The sequence below is a fragment of the Ochlerotatus camptorhynchus genome, unplaced genomic scaffold, assembly GCF_037179485.1.
Source record: "Ochlerotatus camptorhynchus isolate MF236.1 unplaced genomic scaffold, CSIRO-AGI_Acam_v1.1 ptg000375l, whole genome shotgun sequence".
Taxonomy (NCBI): Eukaryota; Metazoa; Arthropoda; class Insecta; order Diptera; family Culicidae; genus Ochlerotatus; species Ochlerotatus camptorhynchus.
In genome coordinates, this window is record NW_027040863.1 from 43,889 (window position 1) to 69,015 (window position 25,127).

Genomic DNA, 25,127 nt, shown 5'->3' on the forward strand with positions numbered 1-25,127 from the left:
AATATTAAAATGTCACGAAAAACTTGCCATTGATACATTTCAAATATATGTAACAACTAGTTTTAAGAAATGCATATCATTTAACGAATGTCAAAAATTGTAATATTTTTCATCAACCGAACGATAAATATTTATGTTTTTTTTTCAGCCTTTTGTGGCCGATTTATACATTTTCAAACTTAGGTGGTAGGTTCATATATTTTCGGCCTTTTATGTTTCAACCTTTTTTCGTTGGGCCTTTTTTTTTGATTTTCGGTCGTTAAACTTATGCAACGTAAACATTGTTCTTCAAAATTGAGTTCAAATGTTGCTGCGCATAAAAAAAACCTTGCTGCGTACTGCAAAATATCTGAAAAAAACCATAGCGATGAGTCATGGGTGATTTATAGTAGAATAGGCATAACTAGCAATTCATCATAATTTTTTGAAGTTATAATATAACGCTTTATTAATTAATATTGTTCTGAAGTGTCACATGCAAATTTGCTTGTATTATAAAGTCATGACAACATAACATAAAGCTCAGTTAATAGTAGGACTTGATAAATGTTCAAAAATATTGAAAAATATTATGGTTCCAAGTAAAATCTCATGAAGCTTATAAAAAAAAATCTAATTTTGAAAAACCTAGCTGCACAAATTGGGATTATACAATGGTTATCTAATTTTCGACAGAAAGACAATTTAGGTTTAAAATTGTTGGTGCCCATAACTGACCCATGTGTATAGGGAATCACATAGCACATGGGGAAATTATGCGTCCACCGGCAGCATAGGACTATCCATCTTGCCTCTTGAGTAGAACCAATTGCCAGAAACTTTGAAGTTTTTTTTTCTTGAACTTTTTTCGAAGTTTAAAAGTTTTGCATAATTGTTATTCAAGCAAACAATTGTAGGTTTCCCTTGCAGCTTCCCTAAGATTGTAAAAATATTTATTTTCTGTTTCAAATAGTGGAATTTCATTCAAGCTTCGTTAGGGTGGCCATCTTTCCCCACTTTCCCCTATTCGTTAGTTTTTAGAATGAAACTGGTTCGAGTTTACAATTGAAGCGATCGCTGCAAATATAGACGTAGAAGTTTACCGAGCAGAACAGCTACATTAAATAGCAACCCTACCCAGAACACGTTAAAGAAATTTGTGGACAGACGCAACGTTAATAAGCACAATGCACAACGAAAGAGCACGATAGCACGTAGCACCATTAAAGCCATCAAATAAAAGCAAAAACAAAACTCTAACTGTGTCTTTTTTCCAACACTGTGTTGCACTTTCTTCTTTAGTAAAAGTTAAAAAGAAAAGTTTCGATGCATGGAATGAGTAGGTAGTACGAAACAAACAGAAGCGGCTCAAAGTTTCTGAACGCCCCCGCATAGAGCTGGTATAAGCTGTGGGGTTTGGCTAAATTAATTTATCGATCGAACACAGCCACTTGACTATGGCAGTAGGTAGGAATGATGTGGTATATATTGGGTTTTCTAGAAAATTTGGCTGTGCTTGATAGAATAATCCTCTTTGAATAATCTTGTCTTCGGCTTAAAGCACTGCAGAAGCCGACAATTAACAACCCTAGAACGATTGTTTATGGTTGAAACCGAGAGACCTGGTGATATTAAGTGTGGTACTGACATGAAACAGTGCTATCAAAGATATTGTCCCTAGAACATTTCCCAACCATAACGTACAAAGGAATCTAACTGAGCAAAGACATTCCTACATAAACACTGCTGAATACTGGTCGTTATGGTAGAACCACAATGCGATAAAACATTTTCCCCGACCATGTTCGAAACCTTTGAACCGCTGGCTGCTCAGTTTGGAATTGTTTTATTGGTTTTTCGCAGAGCTAAAAGTGGCGTAGCAATATTTCTGAGTATTTTATAGATGCTGCTACCGACATGGAATTGATACGATCTTTGTTGAGTATTAATGTTACTTTTTTCTCTCTTTTCAATACTGCAATAAAGGAAATCAAGCACGTAATCACTTTCACTCTATCTGTATCAGCGGCAACAAAATTGCTTCCTTCTTTGATCTCTTAATCTTCTTATCACCCCGCTTGTCTTACCCATAAAAAGTGCGCAGGTCAATAAGTGCACTATGAGGGAAATCGAAAGTTACACCATATAGGTTTTAACGTACTGCTAGGATTGTTCGGATTCACTTGTGTTTGAGCGACGTCTGCTCACAAGAGAAGTATTGCTTGAAGACGCTACCGGTATGGTGCCACCTGACGACCTTCGTCCCAGGGGAACGTGTGATCCAAGAGCAGAACTTTGACTAATTTGAGTCTGCTGGGAAGATAGCTGCTGTTGATGATGTTGTTGTTGTTGCTGCTGCTGCTGCTGCAGCTGTGGCTGTTGTATATCCAATAGTATTTCAGGCGTGAATCGAACCCGACTCTGAGACGACATCGAAGAAGAATTATCCTTCGCACTTAAGTACGAGCTATCATCACTAGTTAGGCTATCTGGTGGTGTCTGATTCGCAGTACCCGGTGTTCCACAGCTGCCACTTGAACCAGTGCTATATTTCTTTTGATGCTGCTGATGTTGCTGGGAATTGTGCTTCTTCAAACTAGATCGTAATTTTACTTGGGAACCAGCCCCAGCAGATTGTATTCCCCCGTGCTCTAAACCTAAGCTCATAGGTCGCTCATGATTGGTGATATTGATAAATTCATTAGAAAAGTGACCCGAATAACCAGCGTTCAGACTAGTTTGCCGCTTAAAGTAGTTTGGAATGTTTTCATACTCACGAATACGATTAGGAACGAAGGTAGTTTCGGGCACTTTGACTGCATTGGGATTACTGCTTATGTAGAACTGATTTAGATTATAAATAGTGTCATCTACTACTTCAACGTCATCATCCTGATCTAGATGAAACCCTTGATTGATATTGCTAGCCGTTGCAGAAACGTTGGACAGCGTTCTCCTGTGACCAGCGGCACTTACACCCATAGCAGGAACACGTGGCGCATTGAACCGTTGAGGTATGCCTCCTTCGTATGCATAATCGTGGTACGAAGCACTGTCGTAGTGGTGGTCCTCATAGACTGGTTCTCCTCCGTATGACTTTGTGTCACGTTCAAATGCAAAATTTATTTCAGGTCGATATGGGAAATAATTTGTTCCTAGGATAAAGAAATAGTCAACCGTTACGATAGCAATCATGACATATTTTATATTTTTTATGAATAATGGAAAATATATCTAAGATTAAGATGGACTATGGAGATTGTTACTCATTCGGATGGTGTCATGTCATACACTGCAGTTTCGTATCTATAAACATGTTTTCCCAGCAAAAATAAAATCATTATACATATTCAGAAATTCCAAACTAATAGATTTATTTAAAATTAACTACATTTGAATATATTTGCCGCTATTTTTTACGAAATCATTTCGAAATGAGTATAAGCATGAGAATTGATGACCGTAGGGGTTAATCCGCAGCAAAATGTACATAAAGAACCAACCGAATGGGGCATGGAAATAGCCATCTTTTCTCAGTGTGCAAACGGCGAATCAATGCTATCAAGATCAATAACGGCACCAGCCATGCCCCCATGTTATCAGAGAGGGAAAGATTATTAGTACATCATCTGTTGTTAGTAGTGGCCGAGCATTCCTTTGCATCTCGACGAATGTCACGGGAAGGACGATAGTGGGACGGGTGAACTCGATTTGGAGACTTCACTTTGGGAAGTGATGAGATCTTTTATAACATGATAACCAAATGATGCGAGGATGTAACCCTATCAATTCAGTAATGTAATGCTTAGCGCGGATAGAAACAATTATCTTCGGCTCAGCAAGCAAAAATGGCTCCACAAAAAAGACAATGCACGATGCTCGGATTTATAAAGTTGCCTGGGATTATCACCATCTAGACCAGCGGGGCTCTTACATCACAAAATATTTACCCTGAATTCTGTGAACACGTGCTAATTTCTGGAATATTCACTTTAATAGCTTTTGCTAACGGTGTAAAAAATATACATATCACATCCGAGCATTTAAGAATCCCCCTACAAAGTTCTCGGAGCTTCTCGTATAAGTTTCCCTTAAAGTTCCCCGTACTATTCTGATGTTCCCATATTGTATCTCGAATTTTTTTCAATATTATCTGTTGTTTCCCGAAGTTTTCTCAGAAATTTCCCAAAACTTCACTACAAGTTATTTTCTAAAACTTTTGCGATTTTTTTATGTCAGGAACTGGGTTGATGATCGAAAACCGTCAATAACGTCAAAAAATTCACCATTGCAGACGTTAACGCTGACGTTATCGACGGTTATTGATTAACAACCCTGGTTAGTTCGAAGTTTCATGAACTTGTGTGAAATTTTCTAAACTTGTACGTGGCTTTTACTGCCCATAACAGCATAACAGTTACATAAATATTTGCTCGATTTCCTATTCTAATGGGACTGTTGTGCGTTTATGGGTAGTCCATAATATGAATAAAGCTTTCAGAGCTTGTGCAAATCTCCCTGAACTACTACATATTTCCTTGAACTTCTACAGATTTCCCTGAGCTATTCGAAGTTTCTTCAACTACGGAGTTTGTTGAACTTATAAGAAGTTCACCGAGCTTCTGCTATGTTCGAAGCACCCTAAATTTTTGCTGAGTTCCCTTATATTGCTCATTTTACTTTGAACTTGTATTATCTCGGAACTTGAGAAAGAGCGGTCGACTGTAGAGATTCAAACCGTCTCTGACTTTAAATTATGTTTATTTCTTGAATTTGTATGGTTTACATGTATAAATTTTAAGTGGAACATATGCGTCTTTTCAACTGTAGTTCGTTTGAAATTTTTAATTATTATTTAATGTTCCTAGTCCTATCACGCCTGTTTTAGTGAATAATCACCTTGGTGGGGGTAAAACCGTCTCTGATTTCGCCTTATCTGTGAAGTACTCTGATTTTCGAACGACACATTTGTTACTCGTCCCAACATTTCAGTATTTGTTGGTGCCTTCTGCAGGGGAAACTGATTAAAGGGAGCAATTTATTAGTTTAACTTATAGCGAATTCGTTTATTATTCAGTTCCAACCTGAATCGGGTATCAAGATCGTGTCTGCTCGTTTTTTTTATTTTTGTTTGATCGTTTGTTTTTAAAACCTACCTCAGGCTGAGCTTCGCACTGATAAAAAGGCATTGACGGTCTAATACAACCTTACGCCGACTCTCAACTTAGTGTTATATGAAGCATTTTCCCACTTAAATTAAGAGCTTTCTATGCCAACCAATGCATGGATTTGCACATTGTGTGACAAGCATGGGAAGTCGAGAATATTTCCAACCCGAAAGATGTTCAAGACTACTGGACCGGGAATCGAACCCGCCATCTATCTCCGGATTGGTTGTACCGTACCTTTACTGACTAGCAGGCTTGTGCAATGTCATGACCATGGCTGTTAATGGATAACCGGCGATAACGTCAGCGTTAAAAAATTCAACATTGCAGACAATATCGACGGTTATCGATTATGAACCCTGGTCATGACCGTTATCATATGATGATAACTTGTTATGGCTATACGTTCCTAATATAGTGTGTTCCAATTATGGCCATGGGAATTCCATAGGACATAATTGAAACTCACCGCATAGTCATAACTGAGACACCTACCCTATTGCACCTGGCAAGACCATCAGGAAGCACAAGAATGACGAAGAATAAATATACAAGAAACACGAAACAATCAAGCGAAATAAAGTGCAAAAGAGAGAATTTCTGATGATACGCTTTACATGTTATACGTCGCGTGTGCACGTAACCGGTGAATGTAAGATATGCTTACAAATATGTGGGATTCATCATCGCAGGATGTTAGTGGAGACCACATTAACGGAGGATGAGATGTATTAAGCTGCGGTCTAATGCAAGAAAATTTATGACCGAAATATTTGTGGGTTGTTTAAGTGAGAGAAATTAATTATGACGAAAAAAAAAGGACCGGACAGGACCGGAGAACCACGAACGTTGCGGTTATCAGACCTGTCCTTTTTCCACTGTTCCATGATTCGGAACATGGATAAGCTAATAATTTGATTTCGCATGCTTTTTCTGCTGAAGGGAAATTGGAGAGAATCGAAGCAAGTGTGTCCGTCGTTCTACAATGTTATAAATAAAAAGCTATGTGGTTGGTCGAAAGCGTAGACAGAACACGAAATAAAAAAGATAAAAAATCATTGCATCATCTGCATGGGCAACCTATATCATTCTCAGCGGTATTCTTCTTCGACTGTGAATGAACCCAGGCCTGCTGGGGTGGGAAGTAATCACGCTTACCACTACACCACCGGCGCCGCTAGAAGCTGGGTTTAGATATGGGTAACTTTTTATGATGGGTTATTTGGCCACCATATCACAAAATTTTCCATTATATTTGTCATGAGCTGTTATTGAGAATAATCTTTTTCTTATTCTTCTTAAACTAAAGGGCTCTAGTTTACATGTTTAGTCTCCTATACTGCCTATAATCCCATATCAGTCCCATATGGAAAAAATAAGCATTGTGAAAATGGCAGTCGAAGTTACGAAGTGCAATTTCCATGTAAATATTTGATAAATAATAGTAAATTAATTGATAAAATTAATGTACTATTAAAATCTGTTGCAATGAAGCTTGCATGTTTTGTTATATCAGCGAAAAATATGGCAATTCAAAAAGCAGACTTTAACTTTAACTATGGGCGATTGAATTTCAGGATGGGACTGATGTGCGATTATTTTGCTTGAGCTTGAGCTTGAGCTTGAGCTTGATTGACCGCCCACGGTTGCTACTCTGTTACTGCCAGATCAGCTGTAATTACACAGAGAACCAATAGACGATGCTTGGGACTAGCAATCATCCTCAATGTGTAAAAACTGGTGATCTTAAATTAGGCAATACCAGCGCCGGCCGCGCCCGAACACAGGTCAAGAAAGGAATGGGAAGGATTGTGTTGACATGACACTCGCTTTGATGGAAGCCGAGAACACCTGCACTTCCACGAGGAATCACTGGGATATTGGATAAGAGGGTTGGGTTTGCAGCAGGGTTCGTTTTGGTAAACGATAAGCTGAATTGATGTCTTAACGATCATATAACGCAAAGGAGCTTGGGATTAAACCCACGGTCTTCTGCTCAGTAAGCAAAAACGTTTGCCACTAGGCAGACGAGCACCTTTTTAATCACCGAGTTGCTGTTATTACCATGTAGTCATATTAACAAATAAAACGATTGACGAATCTTGAATGTGGATGGGCCTAAGATTAGACTCACGATGTTCTGCTCAGTAAGCAAAAACGGTTGCTCTAAGGCCACCGAGTCCCTCATATCACATAATACCGTTGCTCAAATTTGTGTATCCATTCAAACCCGGAACCAACGACAACAACGAGTTTCGCAAAATACACGATACACAAGCGATTTTACCATAAATCTCTTTGATATGTAAGGACATAGGACCGCGTTTTTCTGCTCAGTAAGGAGGCCACTGTAACCGACGATCTTTCAAATCCGAAAACTAAAAACTACGAAAAAGTACTTAGCCCTTCATTAAGTTCCACTTTCACGCGACGTTCAATCACAGGGTCCTATCCAGGATTACATCTGAAAAATCCAAATCTGGCCAACGCCCACCCTAAACCTAAACCTGTTCTAATCCACCTGAAATGACTAACGAATGGAAGACTTTGACTACCCAGCCATGCAATAGTCTCATTCCGTGCCTTATGGCAACTTGATGATTCTATTGCGCTCATCTTTTGGCACCACCCAGGGGAGACTTGGTCCTGCACCCAATGCTTAACTTATCTCCATTCCACTCAGCTACTCGCAATTTCTTGTGATATAGTGGGCGGAATATTATTATATGAGACAATTCAATGCAGACGTCTTTCCAAATTTGGCAGATCGACAGGTAATCAGTGAGTTACCACGATAGTTGTTATTCAACAACTCGACAACGTCCCATCGTCAACGCCTGCTATGAGAATTTTCCATTGCAGACGCCAACGAAATGACGTCATCGAGCTATCGACCAACTACCCTGGTTATCGCCTGGTACCTTATAGCACGATACTAGGAGGCGAACCGGAAGAATCGATGAGCTACCTCTCCCCCAAGATGTGCGATTATTTTGCTTGATGGGACAAAGTCTTAGTGGAATACCTGTATAAAGAGAGAGAGAAAGATTAGTAATTTCCATTTAATTCCACAACCTTATTTGCTTATCCTTGACAGATACGTGTATTTCGTCTACAATGTGCGGACTTCTTCAGTGTCTTGTACTAATACTCGACTGAAGAAAAACATCGCATTTTACCGAATATATACTAACACAGGTACCTTTTCACTTAAAAGCTAGGTAAACTTAAATTTAATTTCCTGTAGGAGCAGGTACTCCGCTGCTCACTCGTTGATGTGTCCTAGATAGTAACTTGAAAAGCCATGTGTGTCGCCCACATTCATCAGGATTCATCATGGCACCCAGCGTAGTAAAGAAGATGGAAGCAGGATAGCATCAGACGGCTATATAGCAAACTGGACATGAAGATTTTGGAATGTTCTACACCTCAAATTGGCCAAAGAGTATCCAATTAAATTCCAGGAGTTTCTGTCTAGGGCCAAGGTAGCAGAGGAGTGCGAATTGGATAGGAAACGAAAGCTGCACGATAGGAAGCTAAACAGACTACGACACGAGTCTCAACAGAGACGGACGACACACCGAACGGGTGAGCAGATCCCATCCACCATCACCACGACGCCGAGGGTTCACTCCTTTGATGGGTTGGTTGTAAACCGATCGACGACCGCATTCACGGAAGAACAATTGACACACATCAACAAGGGACTAAGATACGCGGTTAAAACCAAGCCAGCCGTGGAGCAGATCATCATTGACGTACACGCAAACCAAAAATCTATTACAATGAATTTGTAGAATAGAATTCATGAACATCACAGCGAATGTCAGAAGTTGACCTTGCAAGCGATGTAATAGTTTTTTGTCTTTTTTATTTCGTGTTCGACTATAGCAGTATGCTTTTTATGTATAACATGGTAGAACGACGCAAACACTTGCCTCGAATCTCTCCAGCAGAAAAAGCATACGAAGTCGAGTAGTAGAGGAAATGTTTCCTTTTAGGCTATCCATATTCAGAAATATGGAGAGAGCAGTGGAGAAAGCACAGGTCTGAAAATCGCAACGTTCGTGGTTCGAGTCCGCGACAACCTTTTTTTCTATTTTTTCGACATAATTCATTTTACACACTAATACACTCCATATTTTCTTGCATTTGACCGCAGCTAGGTATATCGCATCCTCGGTTCAAGCGGTCTCCACTAACATCCTCTGATGATGAATCCCACATAATTGTAAGCGAATCTTTCATCCTCCTGTTGGGTGTAGAGCCAGCGATTACCAAGACACTTCCCACATCATCGCAGAATACGGTCAGGACTATCACATCGAACATAATCAAAGACGGACAAGAACAAAGTCGCGCTAACGAGAAGGAAATACGTATTTTAAAGGAGCTGAAAAGTAAAGCAGTATACTACGATAAAGCAGACAAGGGCAACGCGGTCGTTATCATGGACAAAGACGATTACGACAATCAAATGACAATGAAGATTAACAACGGACCGTATAAACAGCTTCGAGTAGACCCCTTACAGAACATAGTGAAACGCGTGGAGAAAGCACTGAAGGAGTGCAAATCAATATTAGGATATGGAGCAGGCCGTTTACGGGAATCCAATCCCATTCTACCCAGGATCAAAGGTCTCCCCAAAGTCCACAAACAGGGAAATGAAATGCGAGAGATCGTGTCTGCAGTTGGTTCCCCCACCCACAAACTAGCGAAGTGGCTAGTCACAGAGTTCCAGAGTATGCCGAATCAGTTCCAGAGTAAAGCAGTTAGTAACACCCAGGAGTTCGCCCAGCAACTACAATCTTCAGGAGACATCAACGAGGACGAGATAATCACCCATATTTTTGTTTTCGTTCGAACCGTATTTTCCATACAAAAAAAAAAGTTTTTTGTATGGAAAATACGGTTCGAACGAAAACAAGAATATGGGTGAATGGTATCGATACGTCACAGCTCTTTTTCCCAGCGTACCGGTCAAGGAAGCGATCAACCATTTGGAGGACTGGCTATTAACACAACGAGAGGATGTAGCATGAAGAAACAAGGTTCGGACGTACCTTAAGCTGACCCACCTTTGCAGTGTTGGAAAAGTTTACCAAAACTCACTATGACTCGCGAACTTTTCCCTTGGTGAACTTTGTGAAATATCGCGATTTTTTCCAACGCTGTGCCTTTGTATGGAAGAAAACTACTTCTCTTTCCAAGGTATCTTCTACAAGCAGACGAAAGGAGTCCCAATGGGAAACCCCCTATCCCTCTTCCTGTGTGAACTTTTCATGGCCAACTTGGAGACAATTCTTAAGGAGAAAGGACTATTACCAAACCGTTGGTGGAGGTTTGTTGACGATATCTTCAGCGTAGTTAAAATGGAAGCCCTTCCACAAATTTTAGATGAGATCAACAGAATTCACAAGGATATCAAATTCACTCACGTGGTAGAAAAAGACGGGAAACTCGCAATTCTCGATATTCTAGTAATCAGGGAATCGTCATCATCATGTTCGCTTGAATACGAAATTTACAGGAAACCAACAAGCACTAAAAGAGTTGTCCCCTATACTTCCAACCATTCGTTCCAGCAGAAAATGGCCGCCTTCCACCACATGATTCATCGGATGCAGACTCTTCCACTCAGCGATACAGGAAAGGTTAAGGAATTACAGTAAATCTTCGAAACAGCGAGACTCAACGGATACAAGGAGACCACAATCCAGGCAATCATTGATAAAAACACATTAACCACGGACACACATGGCTTTTCAAGTTACTACCTAGGACACATAAACGAGTAAGCAGCGGAGTACCGGCTCCTACAGGAAAATAAATTTAAGTTTACCTAGCTTTTAAGTGAAAATGTACCTGTGTTAGTATATATTCGGTAAAATGCGATGTTTTTCTTCAGTCGAGTATTAGTAAAAAACACTGAAAAAGTCTGCACATTGTAGACGAAATACGCGCATCTGTCAAGGATAAGCAAATAAGGTAGTGGAATTAAATGGAAATTACTTATCTTTCTCTCTATCTCTTTATGATCTGATGTTGTTTTCACATTTTTCATGATCAAGTCCATAATTGACGAAAATCCATATGGGACTGATATGCGATTATAGGCAGTATAGTTGCGTTACGTACAAGCGTTAGGTTCAATAGTTGTGTATGGAGTCTCCATACACAACTATAGGAACCTAACGCAACTATAGGAGCGTTTACCCTATGGGTTTCTAGGATAAATAAATCATTACTCAACGATGCCAATAACCTTTAAATATTTCTACCCCAACCATAAGAATATCATGAGGTCTATGAATTTATTTTAACTTTTTTAATTAAATGTCCATAGCAACATAATTCTTTAAACTCTCGAAGTCTCAGATGGTAAAAAAAAACTGATAGTAATATTGGGGAACGCATGTCAATATTGTTGTGAGTTTTCTGTCTGCTGGAAATCCTGAAACCTTTTCATTACCTAAATTCTTGAAAAGATGTGGTTTTTAATTATTATTTTTAAGTATCAAGTGAATTTTTTTTTTCTTTATCTGAGATTTCGTATTTTTTCCTTGATTTGTTATCCTTTGATCTTGTTTTCCGTGCAGAGCACCAATGCTACCGACGCCAGGGAGGTCTGCTGGGTTGAGAGGTAATCACGCTTACCACTACACCATCGGCGGCGCTTTAGTGACGTTATTTTTTCATCATTCAAAGTTAAGAAGTTTTTATAAAAATGGGTTCAGAACGATCGGTCTAAGCATGAGATCTCGATATAAATTTCCAGTACTACAATTTTTAAATTATCAAATTGTGTCATGATTTTTCTCTGTGTCTGGGATGATGAAAATTGTCTTATATTCAAAAACCCTAGTGTCCAAACTGATCAATCAATACAACGGTAATCGTTCCATAGGTTCTACGTCGCAGATGATCCACATTTGTCACCAGTACGATCATCTGGATCCCTTAGCTAAGCCGGTAAATGGGGCAACTATATAGCAAGACCATCGATTCCCGGTTCGGTCAAGGAAGATTTCGGGTTGACACATTTCTCGACTTCCCTGGGCATAGTGTATGACTGTACATACGTTGGTCCTCGGTCTATGAGTTGATGGGTTGGCTGGTAGGGTCCAGGTGAGGGAGCTACCTCCCTGGCATCGATAGCATTGGTACTCAGTACGGAAAACAAGATCGACGGAAAATAAATCAAGGGAAAAAAGGTGCTGAAACGTTGGGACGAATAACAAACGTGCTGTTCTAAATTGAACGAAGTTCTCAAAACTTGTGCAAAGTTCCCTTTACTTCTATAACGTTACAGAACGTTTGCTAAATTTGCTGAGCATCTACAAAGCATGCTGAACTTGTGCGAAACTCTCTAAATTTCTGCAAATCTGCTTGAAATTGCGTGTCTTCTAGAAAGTTCTCGGAATTTCTTGGACTTGTGAAAAGTTGCCGGAGATGGTGATATGCTCCCTAAGATTTTGCATAGTTTCCTTAACATGTACAAACCTTTGTAAATTTTTGAAATATTAGGAAGTACTGTGAACTTTTGTGAAATCTCCAACAAACCTGAGCTTTTATAGAATTCCTCCAGCATGTGAGAAATTCCAGGATTTCTGCTAAGTTTCCAAAACTTCCGAAGAGATTCCTGCTCTATCTTCACAATATTTGTACAGTGATAGATTCCCAGTTAGTAATTTGTTTAGCACTTTATTCATTCTGTTATCCTGTTTTATTATTTTTAATAATCCTAAGCAATGGTTATTATTTCAATAATTCGTTTAGAAAATTACAACTTCTCGCCGTGCAGTGATTTTTTTTCTTCAAAAACTTGAGTAAATTATGCAACTTTATCATATCACCGTTGAAGTAATCAAAGTTTTCAAAACTTTTTTATCAGTAAACTTACCATTTCCGTGAAGTACTAGAAGTACCGTAAATCGGGGTTATCAAAAACACAATGTATTCAAATGTGTTCGATTCATTTTTAACTTGATTCTTTTTTCGGTTTTATCCTTATGCAGGATGGGTATGTCTTTTTAATACCAACATATTGTTCTTTGATTTTTTTTAAACAAGTTGCATTAAATTTGTTTGCAATTTTATATCACACGTTTAAAAATAGAGGTGAAAAAACGCGTAAAAACAGAATTGAGTGAACTTCTATGACACAATCCACGCAATGCTACGCCAAGTGATCAATGTTTCAAATTAAATATAGTGACCCAACCATGAGAGAATGTGATAAAGTGGATATCGAAGTTCAAGAATAACACTTATTTAATTAAAAACGCATTGAAAAATATTCAGTCCATCATCATACATGCATCCTCAACATTTTGATTTTGAACACTTTTATTATGGACGCATTTTTTTTTATGTTTTTGTAACTATTGTTATACATGGAAAAGAAAGGTATTTAATTACTGTTTCATGCACTAGTAGCATTAATTGTAAAAATCAATTCTTTTCAATTTAAAGCAATTTCATAAACAGTCGCAGTATAATGGTGTCGCGTTACAAAAAAGTTATTCTTTTTATGATTGTGCAAATATTACAAGTCCATAACAAATATTTAAAAATGAACAAAGGTTCATCGATTATTTATGTAATGTCCTTCTTAGGAGTTAACTTCATAAAAACAAATAAAAATCTATTCTATATTCATGATCTTGGATTTTAGTCTTCTTATAATTTTTAGACAGTGTGACACGAAACAGGTTTTTCCCAGTTTTTCTACACATTGAAGTTGTTTCATAATCTTAATAGCTTTATCATCAATGGAAAAGGCTGAAAACACAGCAACTTTCAATTGCTTCAGCCTGATTTGACATCAATTCTGTACCTACGTCATTTTAGCAAAAAATAGGAAAAATTGAGATTCAGATATTCGCTGAGAGCGAAATAATTCATCTCGTTCGCTGATGGTGAATGGCAATTGTAAGAAGCATCTTAAAAAGGATATTAAGAGTTCTAAAACCTTGAAATAATACTGTAACGATGCGTTAAAAAAAAACTGGTAAATGCACTATCAGAAATCTCATAAGAGGAACTATATCTAACATTTGACCAGTCCCTTAAAGAATATGTTTTGGTTTGTTTTTCTGTATTAAGTTTGAATGACACACATAAACACACATTTTAAATATTAAAAATATTTTTTTTTATTTTTTTGGGGTAAGGGATGTTCTACCCATAATCGCATATCAGTCCCATATTTGCTTGATTTCCTATCCATATGGGACTGATATGCAATTATGGGCAGTGTAGGTACGTAGAAGTACATACTTAATGGCCATTTAATAATTACGTAAGCAGAGAAGATAACATAAATATCTTACGTAAGCATGTACAAGTCATAAACAGACAATTCACAACAAAGGGGGAGGGGCTTTTGTGAATTATTACTAAGTCTTACAAGGGAGTAGGAGGGTAGGACGACCTCTTACACACAGCAAAAAAATAAATTTTAATATTACATCCAAGAGATGCACAGAATGGAGAAGGATTTCCATGGTTCCGATTTTAATATTTTAAAATGTAAATTTCTTTTGAATCGAAGGAACAAGCTTCAACCAAAAGCATATTATATTTTTTTTTTCAAAAATACACTCTTTCAGATATATTTAATAATAAGAAATATATCGCATATATGAAAAACAACCCAGCGAAAAAACAATCGGCTACTGTCGTTAGCAATTAGTAGCTGCGCTAGTAAGTGATGAAATACAGGATTATATCTTGTTCAATGTTCTCCTGTTTTATGATCAGGAACGACAGTTTTACAAAATTACGGTTTTTCGAAAATTTAGTCAAAATAATAAAAAAAAAAGTCATAACATAAAAATTTAAAAATATTCAAAGAAAAAAAAAATCAATCAGAATGTACCACTTACCGAAATAGCCAGCGTTTTCCCCGGAGGCGAGCATGCTGTTGGCTTGGTAAGGATAGTTGACGTAATCGCCAGGCACATAGAGACCAGCTCTACTCTCCTGCTCTTCCGGTAAATCGCCATAATCGATGAAGGAAGCAGCACTAGATTTTCGTCTCGGAGAAGGCGTCGGCGGCTGGGTGCCGACACCTCCACTTAGTGAAGAGCTTGGCCCAGACGGGGTGTAGTTTGATCCCAGGCCACTGGTTGTCGACATCGTGGAAGGTAGGTAGTTTTGAGGTGAATCAGTGAATCTCAATGGTCGCTCGTCTTGGCGAGGACTGAGCGATGATAAAGGTGTCCTGACAAAAGGCATTCATCGAATCAATCTTTTTAATGTGTGCGGAATTAGCTTACCTGCTTTGCTTCACTGGTCCGTGGTAAGTATTGTGAGCATACATCATTTCGTTATGTTCTTCAGTGTACTCTACTTGGTCTACATTACTATCTACATTCTGGGGCATTGGTAATTGTGGCTGCTGTAGTTGACGTAGGTTGTGATAGGGACTAGGCTGAGGCTGATAAACGTCATTTAGCACCGATGATGGGTGTAACCGAGGATGTAAGGGCGTAACATTCGAAACTCGAACGTCATATCCGGAAGCGACACCCGCCAGCATTGAAGCAATATTGTACAACACTAACTCTATAATCGATAACTTTGGTTTACGTTGCCCTTCGGAAGTATAAAGCGTTGGCATTGGAATTGTGCTGGGAAGTCCATTGAATCTGGTCAGGCTAGTACAAAGCGGCGTACTCAACGACGTGCTGTCACCCACGACATTAAGATTAGACGGATACCACTCATCAGTGTCGTAATCTAAATCAAACACGTTGCCATACGTTACAAAAATTGACTTTACCATTTCTTCCAGTGTTTTTAAATGTTTCGGGTTAGGAGTAAAGGAAATGTTATCTAGAATAGTCACTAAATTACAAACTACAAAAGCGTGTCAGTAAAAGCTACAATCAATTATCAATTAAGATCGTCACAAAGCTCTACGTTCTACTCCAACAAAGAGGAAGGAGGTGAGATTTATTGCGCTCGAAATTAAGTTTGGCTAATTGGAAAGTTAACATGCTGCGATTGTGTTAATTAGATTCATTAGATAGGAAAAGAGACGACGAGAAAATGTTCACATCCTAGCAGTTACTGATGGCCAGTTTCGTCGAATATAATAAATGATGCTCATGAGAACAGTCTTCGCACTAATCCACCCCCATACTATACTGGACACAGGCAGACGACGACAGGTACTTCGATTTGATGAATTGCCATAATCACACGGTAGGACAATGGACCGTCTTTTCTGTCCCATGCCAGCTGTGCTTCCATTGTGAATGTCTTTGGCAAAATAGGATAATGATGAGTTTGGTGGCTCTTTCGGTGTTCATTGGCAATTAGTCTGCTAACTGTTTGAGATTTGTTGCGTCTATAGAACTGGGTTCAATAATTCAATAAGATTTTGATTTTCAACTGAACTAGCTAACTTTTCAGAGCCAACGATATGTTTCCCCATCCACAGATCTTGAAAGTTGAATTATTTCCAACAGTGTTGATTTGATGAAACGGATTTCATTGTTGTAATTTAACACTCCAAATATGCTTTGAAGAATAAATAAAGGGGAAGACGGGGTAGTAAGACCTCCACAATAAAACTGTTTGCTCAAAATGAACAAACAAAAAGTTTTTTTTTGCACGTTTTTATGTATGAATAAATGTTCATTTACTAATGGACAAAAACATATTCTGATTTATCAAATTATTTATGCTTTTTCATCAGTTTTTGAAACGACCAAAAAAGACTTGTTCTTTTACAAGCGGGGTAAGAAGAAGCACCAACGGGGTAAGACGAACCATGACGGGGTCTTTGGAAACAACTGCACCAAATTAGACACAACAAGTGCCAAATGAAATGCCACAAAGATCGGACTGAAAACAAATCAATTCAGTTTCAGTCAAAACCAATACGCAATAAGAACGATGACGCTTGTATCTCGTCAACAAAGCTGTCTTACCCTTGGTTTACTTTATATGGTATTTATTAACATATTTCGTACATTTTTACAAACCATGATTATAAGCACTCCTAGGAGAAGTACAGCCTTATAAAGGGAAACGATACTAAAAACGTCAGAAATCACCTATTTTTGAAACCAAACATCTTTTGATTTATTGCTTTTAACATAAGATCGTGAAAAGCCCCACCAAACGAACATTGGAGAACAAGTCTGAAAAAATTCATTTGTTTTGCTATTTGTTTAGTAATGATCCTATAGAAAGGTCAAAAAAGCAAACAATTCCAAATAGATTTAAAACGGCTAAAATAACCTAATAAACGCAACAACAGTAAACAAGGTCATCTTCCATTAAATTCCACTTAATGAATTTTGGTATCCATGACGTATTTCGACTACCAGGTGCAGTCTTCATCAGTGTCATTCCCAATAAAGCCTTATCAAAATCTAACCCCCTTAAGTACTCATGTTTTAGGTAAACATGTCAAGATCACAGGTATAAACATGTGCAGAATCAGATTCACATGGTGTATATATCTGTAAATTTCAAACATTACTTGTGCATTCACTTAAACCTTTCTTTTTTTTAAACATGCGAAATTGCAAAATGTAATGCGAAAAAGGATGCCACATGACATAACCTTAAATTAATAAGAAACGCCAAAAAAATGCCTTAAAAACGCCAAATGAGGCGGACATTCAGAGAAATATGCATACTTGTATAATGCAAAATCAAATTCTATTCTGTGTTATTATTTCATGCCTGATTTTTCCCTGCATGAAATTAATAAACCATCGCAGTAGCTAAATTACTTGTCAATCGATTAGTTATAATTGAAGGGTGGTCAATAATTGTGTAAGGGCACGATATTTACGTTAAAACAATATTTTGCTTGTACTCAGCTCAGTACTGGCAGCTTAAATTTAAGACTCCTAATACAAAATCAGCGAACAGGTAACTGTTGGGTTTGAACATTTTCTGCTCATTTTTACATAGGGAGCATATGATTCTTAAGAAGCATCTTGATTTGTGAAGAAAAAAAAATGAATAAAAGTTAAAAAATCACGTTACAGATTTTTTTTAGATCAAGGACATAGCGATAAGGCGCTAGCTATTAGACAAACCTTTTTTTTTTAGTTGAAGATTTGATGATTTTCAGAATGCAGATGTGCCACTTACAGACCAAATCCAAAACCACTGCCAAAAACAGATAGTTAAAGTGAGTAGATTTTCTAAATACCAGGCACCTCCACTCTCCCACATTGCCTCTCTTGCAGAATGCTGGAGTGCAATGAATCAGGTGCAAAGCAAAATACTTATCTGAAAACTGACATTCATCTGCCCGACAATTACACAAGCTGATTAATATCGAGCCCCGATGAAGATAACAACTCCTGGATCCAAATGTTCGCGATGATTAAACTGAAATTCGCATTTTCTTGGAGACTTTCAGTCTAAACAAATTTATCCACTTAGTTACTTTAGTAGACTACCCCAGTAGTTAATAGTTTTGTTATCCGCCGAATCAACCTGTGTAATACTAAATACTAAATGTGCTGACGGTGAGATCATGTATTTATGGACTGCCTGGATTAGGTTTATTATTTCGTTCAGTTATGGCCATCAGTAAATGCTTTGGTCATGCTCGATGTATGTGTGGATAAGCAAACTTTACTTACAAATAAATAAAACACCTACTGAAAACGAACGCAACGAAGCATCATCCACCAAATACCTAAACGCAACAAAAGGAACGCTACAACTGATCAAACCGAGAACAAAGGCTTCGAGGATCAATGAAATAAATAAAAAATACGAGTCGCTTTTGATAGGTTTCTCTTTTATTGCAATTGAAAAATAATTTTATTGGTATATTGTTTGCATATGGCTTCTATCATTGTGGCCGAAAAATGCTAATAAGTAATACATTAAAACTGAAATAAACACAAGCTTACAATTAAATTGTAATGAAACATAATTGTTTTTGATAAAACCTAAAATAATCTAAAACTGAATGACATTCACGAAACTACTACTCAGAACTGTAAAAAATAAATAGAAATTAACAATCTAATCCATCGATATTGTGCAACATTCTCTGTTTCACAATTTTTGATTCCTATTTGAAGAAGTAAAATGACAAATTTTGAAGTAGTGGGTACATGTGCTGAGCCTTAACATCAATGAAGAGAATTCTTGAATGAACATCAGATCTGCCGAGTTATGCTAGACGAATTTTGATTTATTTTCATTAAATTTAGCATGGAGTACGGGTTTGAACTTCACTTTGTATTGCATTCCTTCTTCCAACACCGAATTAATTCGATTTCTCGGCATAAATCGTTCTGCAGGATTTGCCGGTACGTTTGAGAGATTAACAATCGCAGGTTACACCTCCCTCGTTAATTTATTGTTATTTACAGGATTTCTTAGCAAATGGAGCTGTAAATTTATCTCTAGCCGTAATGAATATCAACTGGTATGAGGTGTTTTGAACTGGAACCATGTAGCAGTTATACAATTCTATTAGGAGGTAAGTGGGAAATAACCATTTACGACTATTGAAAAGCTGGATCTAATGGGAAGATATGCTATTAACATCTCTATTATCGAAATTCAGGTAGATTTATGACTCCGGATACCAGGAATTAAGATAACAAACAATCGCAGTACCAGCCAGGACCAGGACATGATTCAGATAAAATAAAAGTGAAGTACAGTATAATCATCCTGGAGCAATCCTTGGACTACTCTCATTGATGGTGTGTCATTTCCTTTTATGACCTGTATCCCTGGAAAAATGGTGAAATAAGGATGAGAACATTTCAAGCTGAACAATGCATTAGGTCCTAAATAACATTGATCGATTCTCTTAATCGTCTATCTGTGTGCTGAAAATAGCTGGGAATGTCTTAACATGGCCGTGAAGATGCAAAGAGAAAGTCGACGAAAAGAATCTGTCAATGTTACTTAGAACCTAATGAATTGTTCAGTTTGATTTTAAGAACATGGAATTTCGAAGAAAGAGTTCCCGGGAAAATTGTTTTCCCTGAAACGGTGTACATACTACCATAGATACCTAATGAACAAGATATCCCAATAAGGCGATGTTATTTTCCTGTAGGATTTTCCACAGGGATTACTGATGTAGTGAAGAACAACAAAAATAACTCGAGAATTAATTTATAAATAGACATACCGTAGAACGGGGTAACATTGATAGTTTTTTAAAATGAATGTTTTTCAAATTTTATTTTATTTTAAACAAGTACTGAGGATCCTAGAGTCAATTCGTTAGTAATATGTTTAACGGAAATTAAAGCATTTACATATTTTTTTTTAGTTTTGTGACCGAACATCTGTGATTTGATTTGGGGTTACTTTGATAATGCTCGATGAGTGTAGAAAAAAAATGCGTGAAACTCAAACAATTTAGTTCAAGAAATATTAATCTTTGAATGAGTATATATTCAGTAAACATTATAAGCAATAAGAATACAATATTAAATTTATGATGGCTGTATCGTAAATACATTTCATAAGTTATGGTATGAGTGCTTTTTCAAACAGGCGAAAAACAAGAAAATTGTTTTTCAATATATTAGTAAAATATGTAACACATTCTACATAAAAACTAGATACGATATCAACGGAAATACCCGAAGCTACAATATGGAGCCAATGTTTCTAATTCGGAAAAAGTGCAGAGAGTAAATTTAATCATTATATTCTACTTTAAAAGTTACCCGCATTATCAAAGATACCCCGTTTTACGGTATCTGCTTTTCAAACTTCCGGGACATAGAACAAAATGCAAAAGTAAAAGGGAGATGGGACAGCTGACATCAATGATGAGTTTTCAAATAAATGTATCTGCATTTGTAAACAAAGATTCAAAAGTCAATTTGTCGAAACTCTTAGCTCACGCAAACTAACACCACTATCATGAGCTGATTAGTAAAACATAAGATACACAAAGGTAAGTGAGAAAGCGGAGTAAGTGAGAATGACCAAAAAAAAAATCTCTGTATTGAGTGCGATAAAACGATAATGACGTCATTATCTCAATGGTGTTTCCCGTTTTATTGCACTCACGCTTAAGCATACAGAGATCTTTATTAGTCGTTCTCACTTACCCCACGTTCTCACTTACTCCGATGTACCTTATTTAAAATAATTTTAAATCACAGCCCTCTCTAAATAATCCTGCAAAATCTTGGTTAGAATATCAATATGATATAGTTGCATGACATGAGTTTTGCATTATGAAGGATGGGCTTCATAAAGCAGCCTTATGAATGACTATCGAAACATGAGTGCTTCTTGTATGATATTAGCACACCATTACAACTTATAGGGTGCCCCAGAATGTCTCATCACTACTTTCGAACACCCCTGCTTGTTTCAGATGACGTTCAAACAGCTGATTATCACGCTGAATCATTGTTTACATTTTGACCAACAACTTCGTGTATCGCAAGTGTCGGTTCTTCACATTTCCGTGACAATGCAAAGCGTATGAAGTATGGTGACAAGCAAAAATCTGAACGTAAACCGAACCCTGTTGACCGAAATCTGATGGAAATCTGATCGTGATGGCCGAAGTATTGACGACGCGGATAATGATCCGCAAACACGACGCCACAGTACTGTTTTGGCCGCATTTGGCGTCGGTTCATTACTCCAAGGACACGGCAGCTTGGTATAAAGTCAACATGATCAAATTCGTACCCAAGGAGATGAATTCGTCAAATTGTCCCCAGGCCAGGCCAATCGAAACTTTTTGGGCCCTGACCCAAGCATATTTGCGGAAACGTGTAAATACAGTTGATTCCGTTACAAAGCTTGCGAATGACTGGGAACAAGTATCCAAAATTGTTGGAAAGGCATCTGGTAAAGAGTAGTGTGAGATCAAAAATCAGCTCCTTGGCTTACGACTGATTGGATCTCGGTTTTTCTACGTTTAACTATAAGAGAATAAAAATCGAATTTGCTGTTTTTTTAAATCGTGCATAGACATCCTGGGACACCCTACCCAAGTAACCAAGAAGCCCGCTAATTCGCCTTTTTGCAATATAAGGCTAATATACGGCTAATAAATATAAAGCTTAGCATGCTCTATGTTAGCCGTGTATCAGCCTTATGTTGCAAAAAGGCGAATTACCGGGCTTGTTGGTTACTTGGGTATGCTAACAACTACGACCTATTGACTTCTGACCTAGGCGGCATCTAAAAAAGCGTAGAAAGGCATCTTAAACCAAGAAATAGTTTTAAAAAAATATACTGGAAGAATGCCCTTAAAACCTACAAAATACTAAAAAAAAAACGCTTGAAAAATTCGCATAAGTGCAACTACACTCAAGCTCACGAGAGTTCACGTTTTGACTAAAAATACTTAGATGTTTTGAGCCAAATGGACTAATCTCATTGCAATTTAAAAGCTTTTATTTTTACCGAATATTTTCCATGTGAAAACCATGATTTTAATAACTTTTTGCTAAGATTTGTTCCCATAGGTGCCACATCGATACTGTTAACTACTAAGAGAGATCAAAACTGACTAGGAAGATAAAGTCATTGTAAGCTAGTCATAAAAAGCAATAGTCTCAGGCAAAGAAAACGGACTAACGATTCGAAACTCGGAACATGGAATTGAGAAATACCCGCCGGAAAAAGCTTATTGAGGGTTCGCAAATTCGAGCAAGGGTGATGATGGAACTCGTCAAAATGAGAAGCGACACAAACAGAAGCGAATACAGCAAACTTTATCTTTTCTGGAAGAGTAGAAGAACGAAGAAATGGAGCACCTGTATCTTCCTTAAGAGACCCATAATTTCTACAAGACACTCAACGCATTCCGCAATGGCTTTGTGCCGCGAGCCGAAATGCGTCAGGTTAAGGATGGAGGTATTTTGACGGATGAACGTGAGGTGATCGAAAGATGGATGCAGGATGCAACTTTACGATGAGCATCTGAATGGCGCGAGACGACATCCCAACTCCCACGATAAGTGAAGTTAACGATGCTATCATATAGCTATCATATAGCTGGGAAGGATGCTATCAAATGGGCCTAAATAAGTTGACTGCTTGCCTGCACCGACTGATAGTCAGGATCTGGGATACAGAACAGCTACCGGAGGAATGGAAAGCAGTCCAAAAAGAGTGACAAGTTAGCTACCAAGTGATCACTATTCTCAACGCAGCCTAGTGCATTCCCTGGTCTTCTTTCATCGTCTATCGCCACTAGCAAGCAGATTTGTGGGAGGTAATTAGATCGGCTTTGTGGACGGGCGATCAACGACAAATCAAATCTGTATGTTGCAGCAGAGTCTCCAAAACTGTCGTGAATATCAAGTACCGCACCATACCATCGATTTTAAGGCCGCTTTCGATACTGTTGACCGTGAAGAGTTATGGAATATTATGGACGAGAACAGTTTTCCCCGGGAAACTGACCAACCTGATCAAGGTTACGATGAATGGTGTGCAGTGTTGTGTGAAGATATCGGGTGCGTTATTGAACTCGTTAGACTTCGACAAGGCGATGATCATTCCTGCCTCATGTTCATCATTGCGCTAGAAGGTGTTATGAAACGTGCGCGCTTCAACATGCATTGTACGATCTTCAATGAATCCAGCCAGTTTATCAGCTTCACTGGCGACGTGGACATTGTCAGAAAAACGATACAGGTGCTGGCGGTGTACTAGGCTGAATAAGTTGTATTAAAGGTGACTTGGTATCTGTTGACTAGAGGAACCGAGTGCGATAGAGCTCGCATAGGCAGAAGTGTGATAATCGACGGAGATGGTTCGAGGTGGTGGATGAATTTTTGTACTTCGGACGTCGGATAACAACAAGCAAAGAAATTCAGAGACGTATTACTGCTGGAAGCCGTGCTTACTACGGATTCCACAAGACCCTGAGGTCTGGTAAAGTGGTAAGTGTATCACGTACAAGACCCTGAAAATACCGATAGTTCTCTATGGGCACGAGAGTTTTTGAACGACGCGTGCTTAGAACCATCTTTGGGGGGTATATGGAAACATTTTTTAGATGAGAAGAATGAACGACGAGCTGGTGCATCTATGACAAATCCAGTATCCAGAAAGTCGTTAACGCGGGAAGGGTACAATGTGTAGAACGCGTTGTAAGAACGCCGGACAACAATCCTGCAAAAATGTGTTTGTCTCGAATCCGCAAAAAAACGGTTTGATCAAGTGGAGCCATATCCAGGAAGTGCAGGACGCTCAAGAAACTGGATACAAGTAGCCACGAAGCGAGTTAGTTGGCGTAAGATTGTAATGCAAGTCAAATTCTGAAGGAAGTCTTACCAGCAAAAGTAAAGTAACAATTTATTTATTTATTTATTTATTTCGTCAACCAACGTAGACTAGTACAATTAATTAATACAGTTTTGTTTTCTTAAATATATATTTATATAAAAAAGTAGTGTCAGCTTTCTTGTCTTTTCTTTTATGAGTTGTTATTTCTTATGGAATAAAAATATTGCTTTAGTTTATGCCGAGACATTGTAAAGTCAATGGTTTCGCAGTGTTTATTGTAAGAGGCCATCATGCGGTTTAATGGCCCATATTTTGCATAATTTGTGCGATGATGTTTTATGGCAAATAAATTTCGATTTCGGAGTTGCCGAGTGGGTGCATGGAAATTTAATTTTGATAAAAGTTCTGTTGAGTCAATTCGCTGCGAAACGATATCATTTACAAATGAAACCATTGCATATTCACGACGCTCTTTTAATGTTTGTATGTTTATAAGCATGCAGCGTGCTTCATATGATGGAAGAGGAAATGAAGTCCAACCTAATTTACGAAGAGCGTATAATAGAAATTGTTTTTGTACTGATTCTAATCTTTCTTCGTGCGTGATTGAAAATGGAGACCATACAATGCTGCAATATTCCAGTATTGACCTCACATAGGCAATATATAGTGTTTTAATTGTGTAAGGGTCCTGAAAGTTATAGCAAAAGCGCTTGATAAAGCCTAGCATGTTATTTGCCCTGT

General features: G+C 38.0%; 1 protein-coding gene across 2 annotated transcripts in view; it reads right to left on the minus strand.

Moving 5' to 3' along the window:
* Positions 1-914: 914 nt before the first annotated feature.
* The window catches only part of slpr (slipper), a 77,335-nt gene continuing 53,122 nt past the window's right edge, over positions 915-25,127 (minus strand). For both annotated transcript variants that reach the window (XM_065232819.1, XM_065232817.1), the window contains 3 exons: positions 15,434-15,896; positions 15,041-15,378; positions 915-3,134 (listed from right to left, as the gene is read on the minus strand). In XM_065232819.1, the coding sequence (XP_065088891.1) occupies positions 2,143-3,134; positions 15,041-15,378; positions 15,434-15,896 (1,793 nt within the window). In that variant the 3' untranslated portion in view covers positions 915-2,142. The remainder of the gene's footprint in view (positions 3,135-15,040; positions 15,379-15,433; positions 15,897-25,127) is intronic.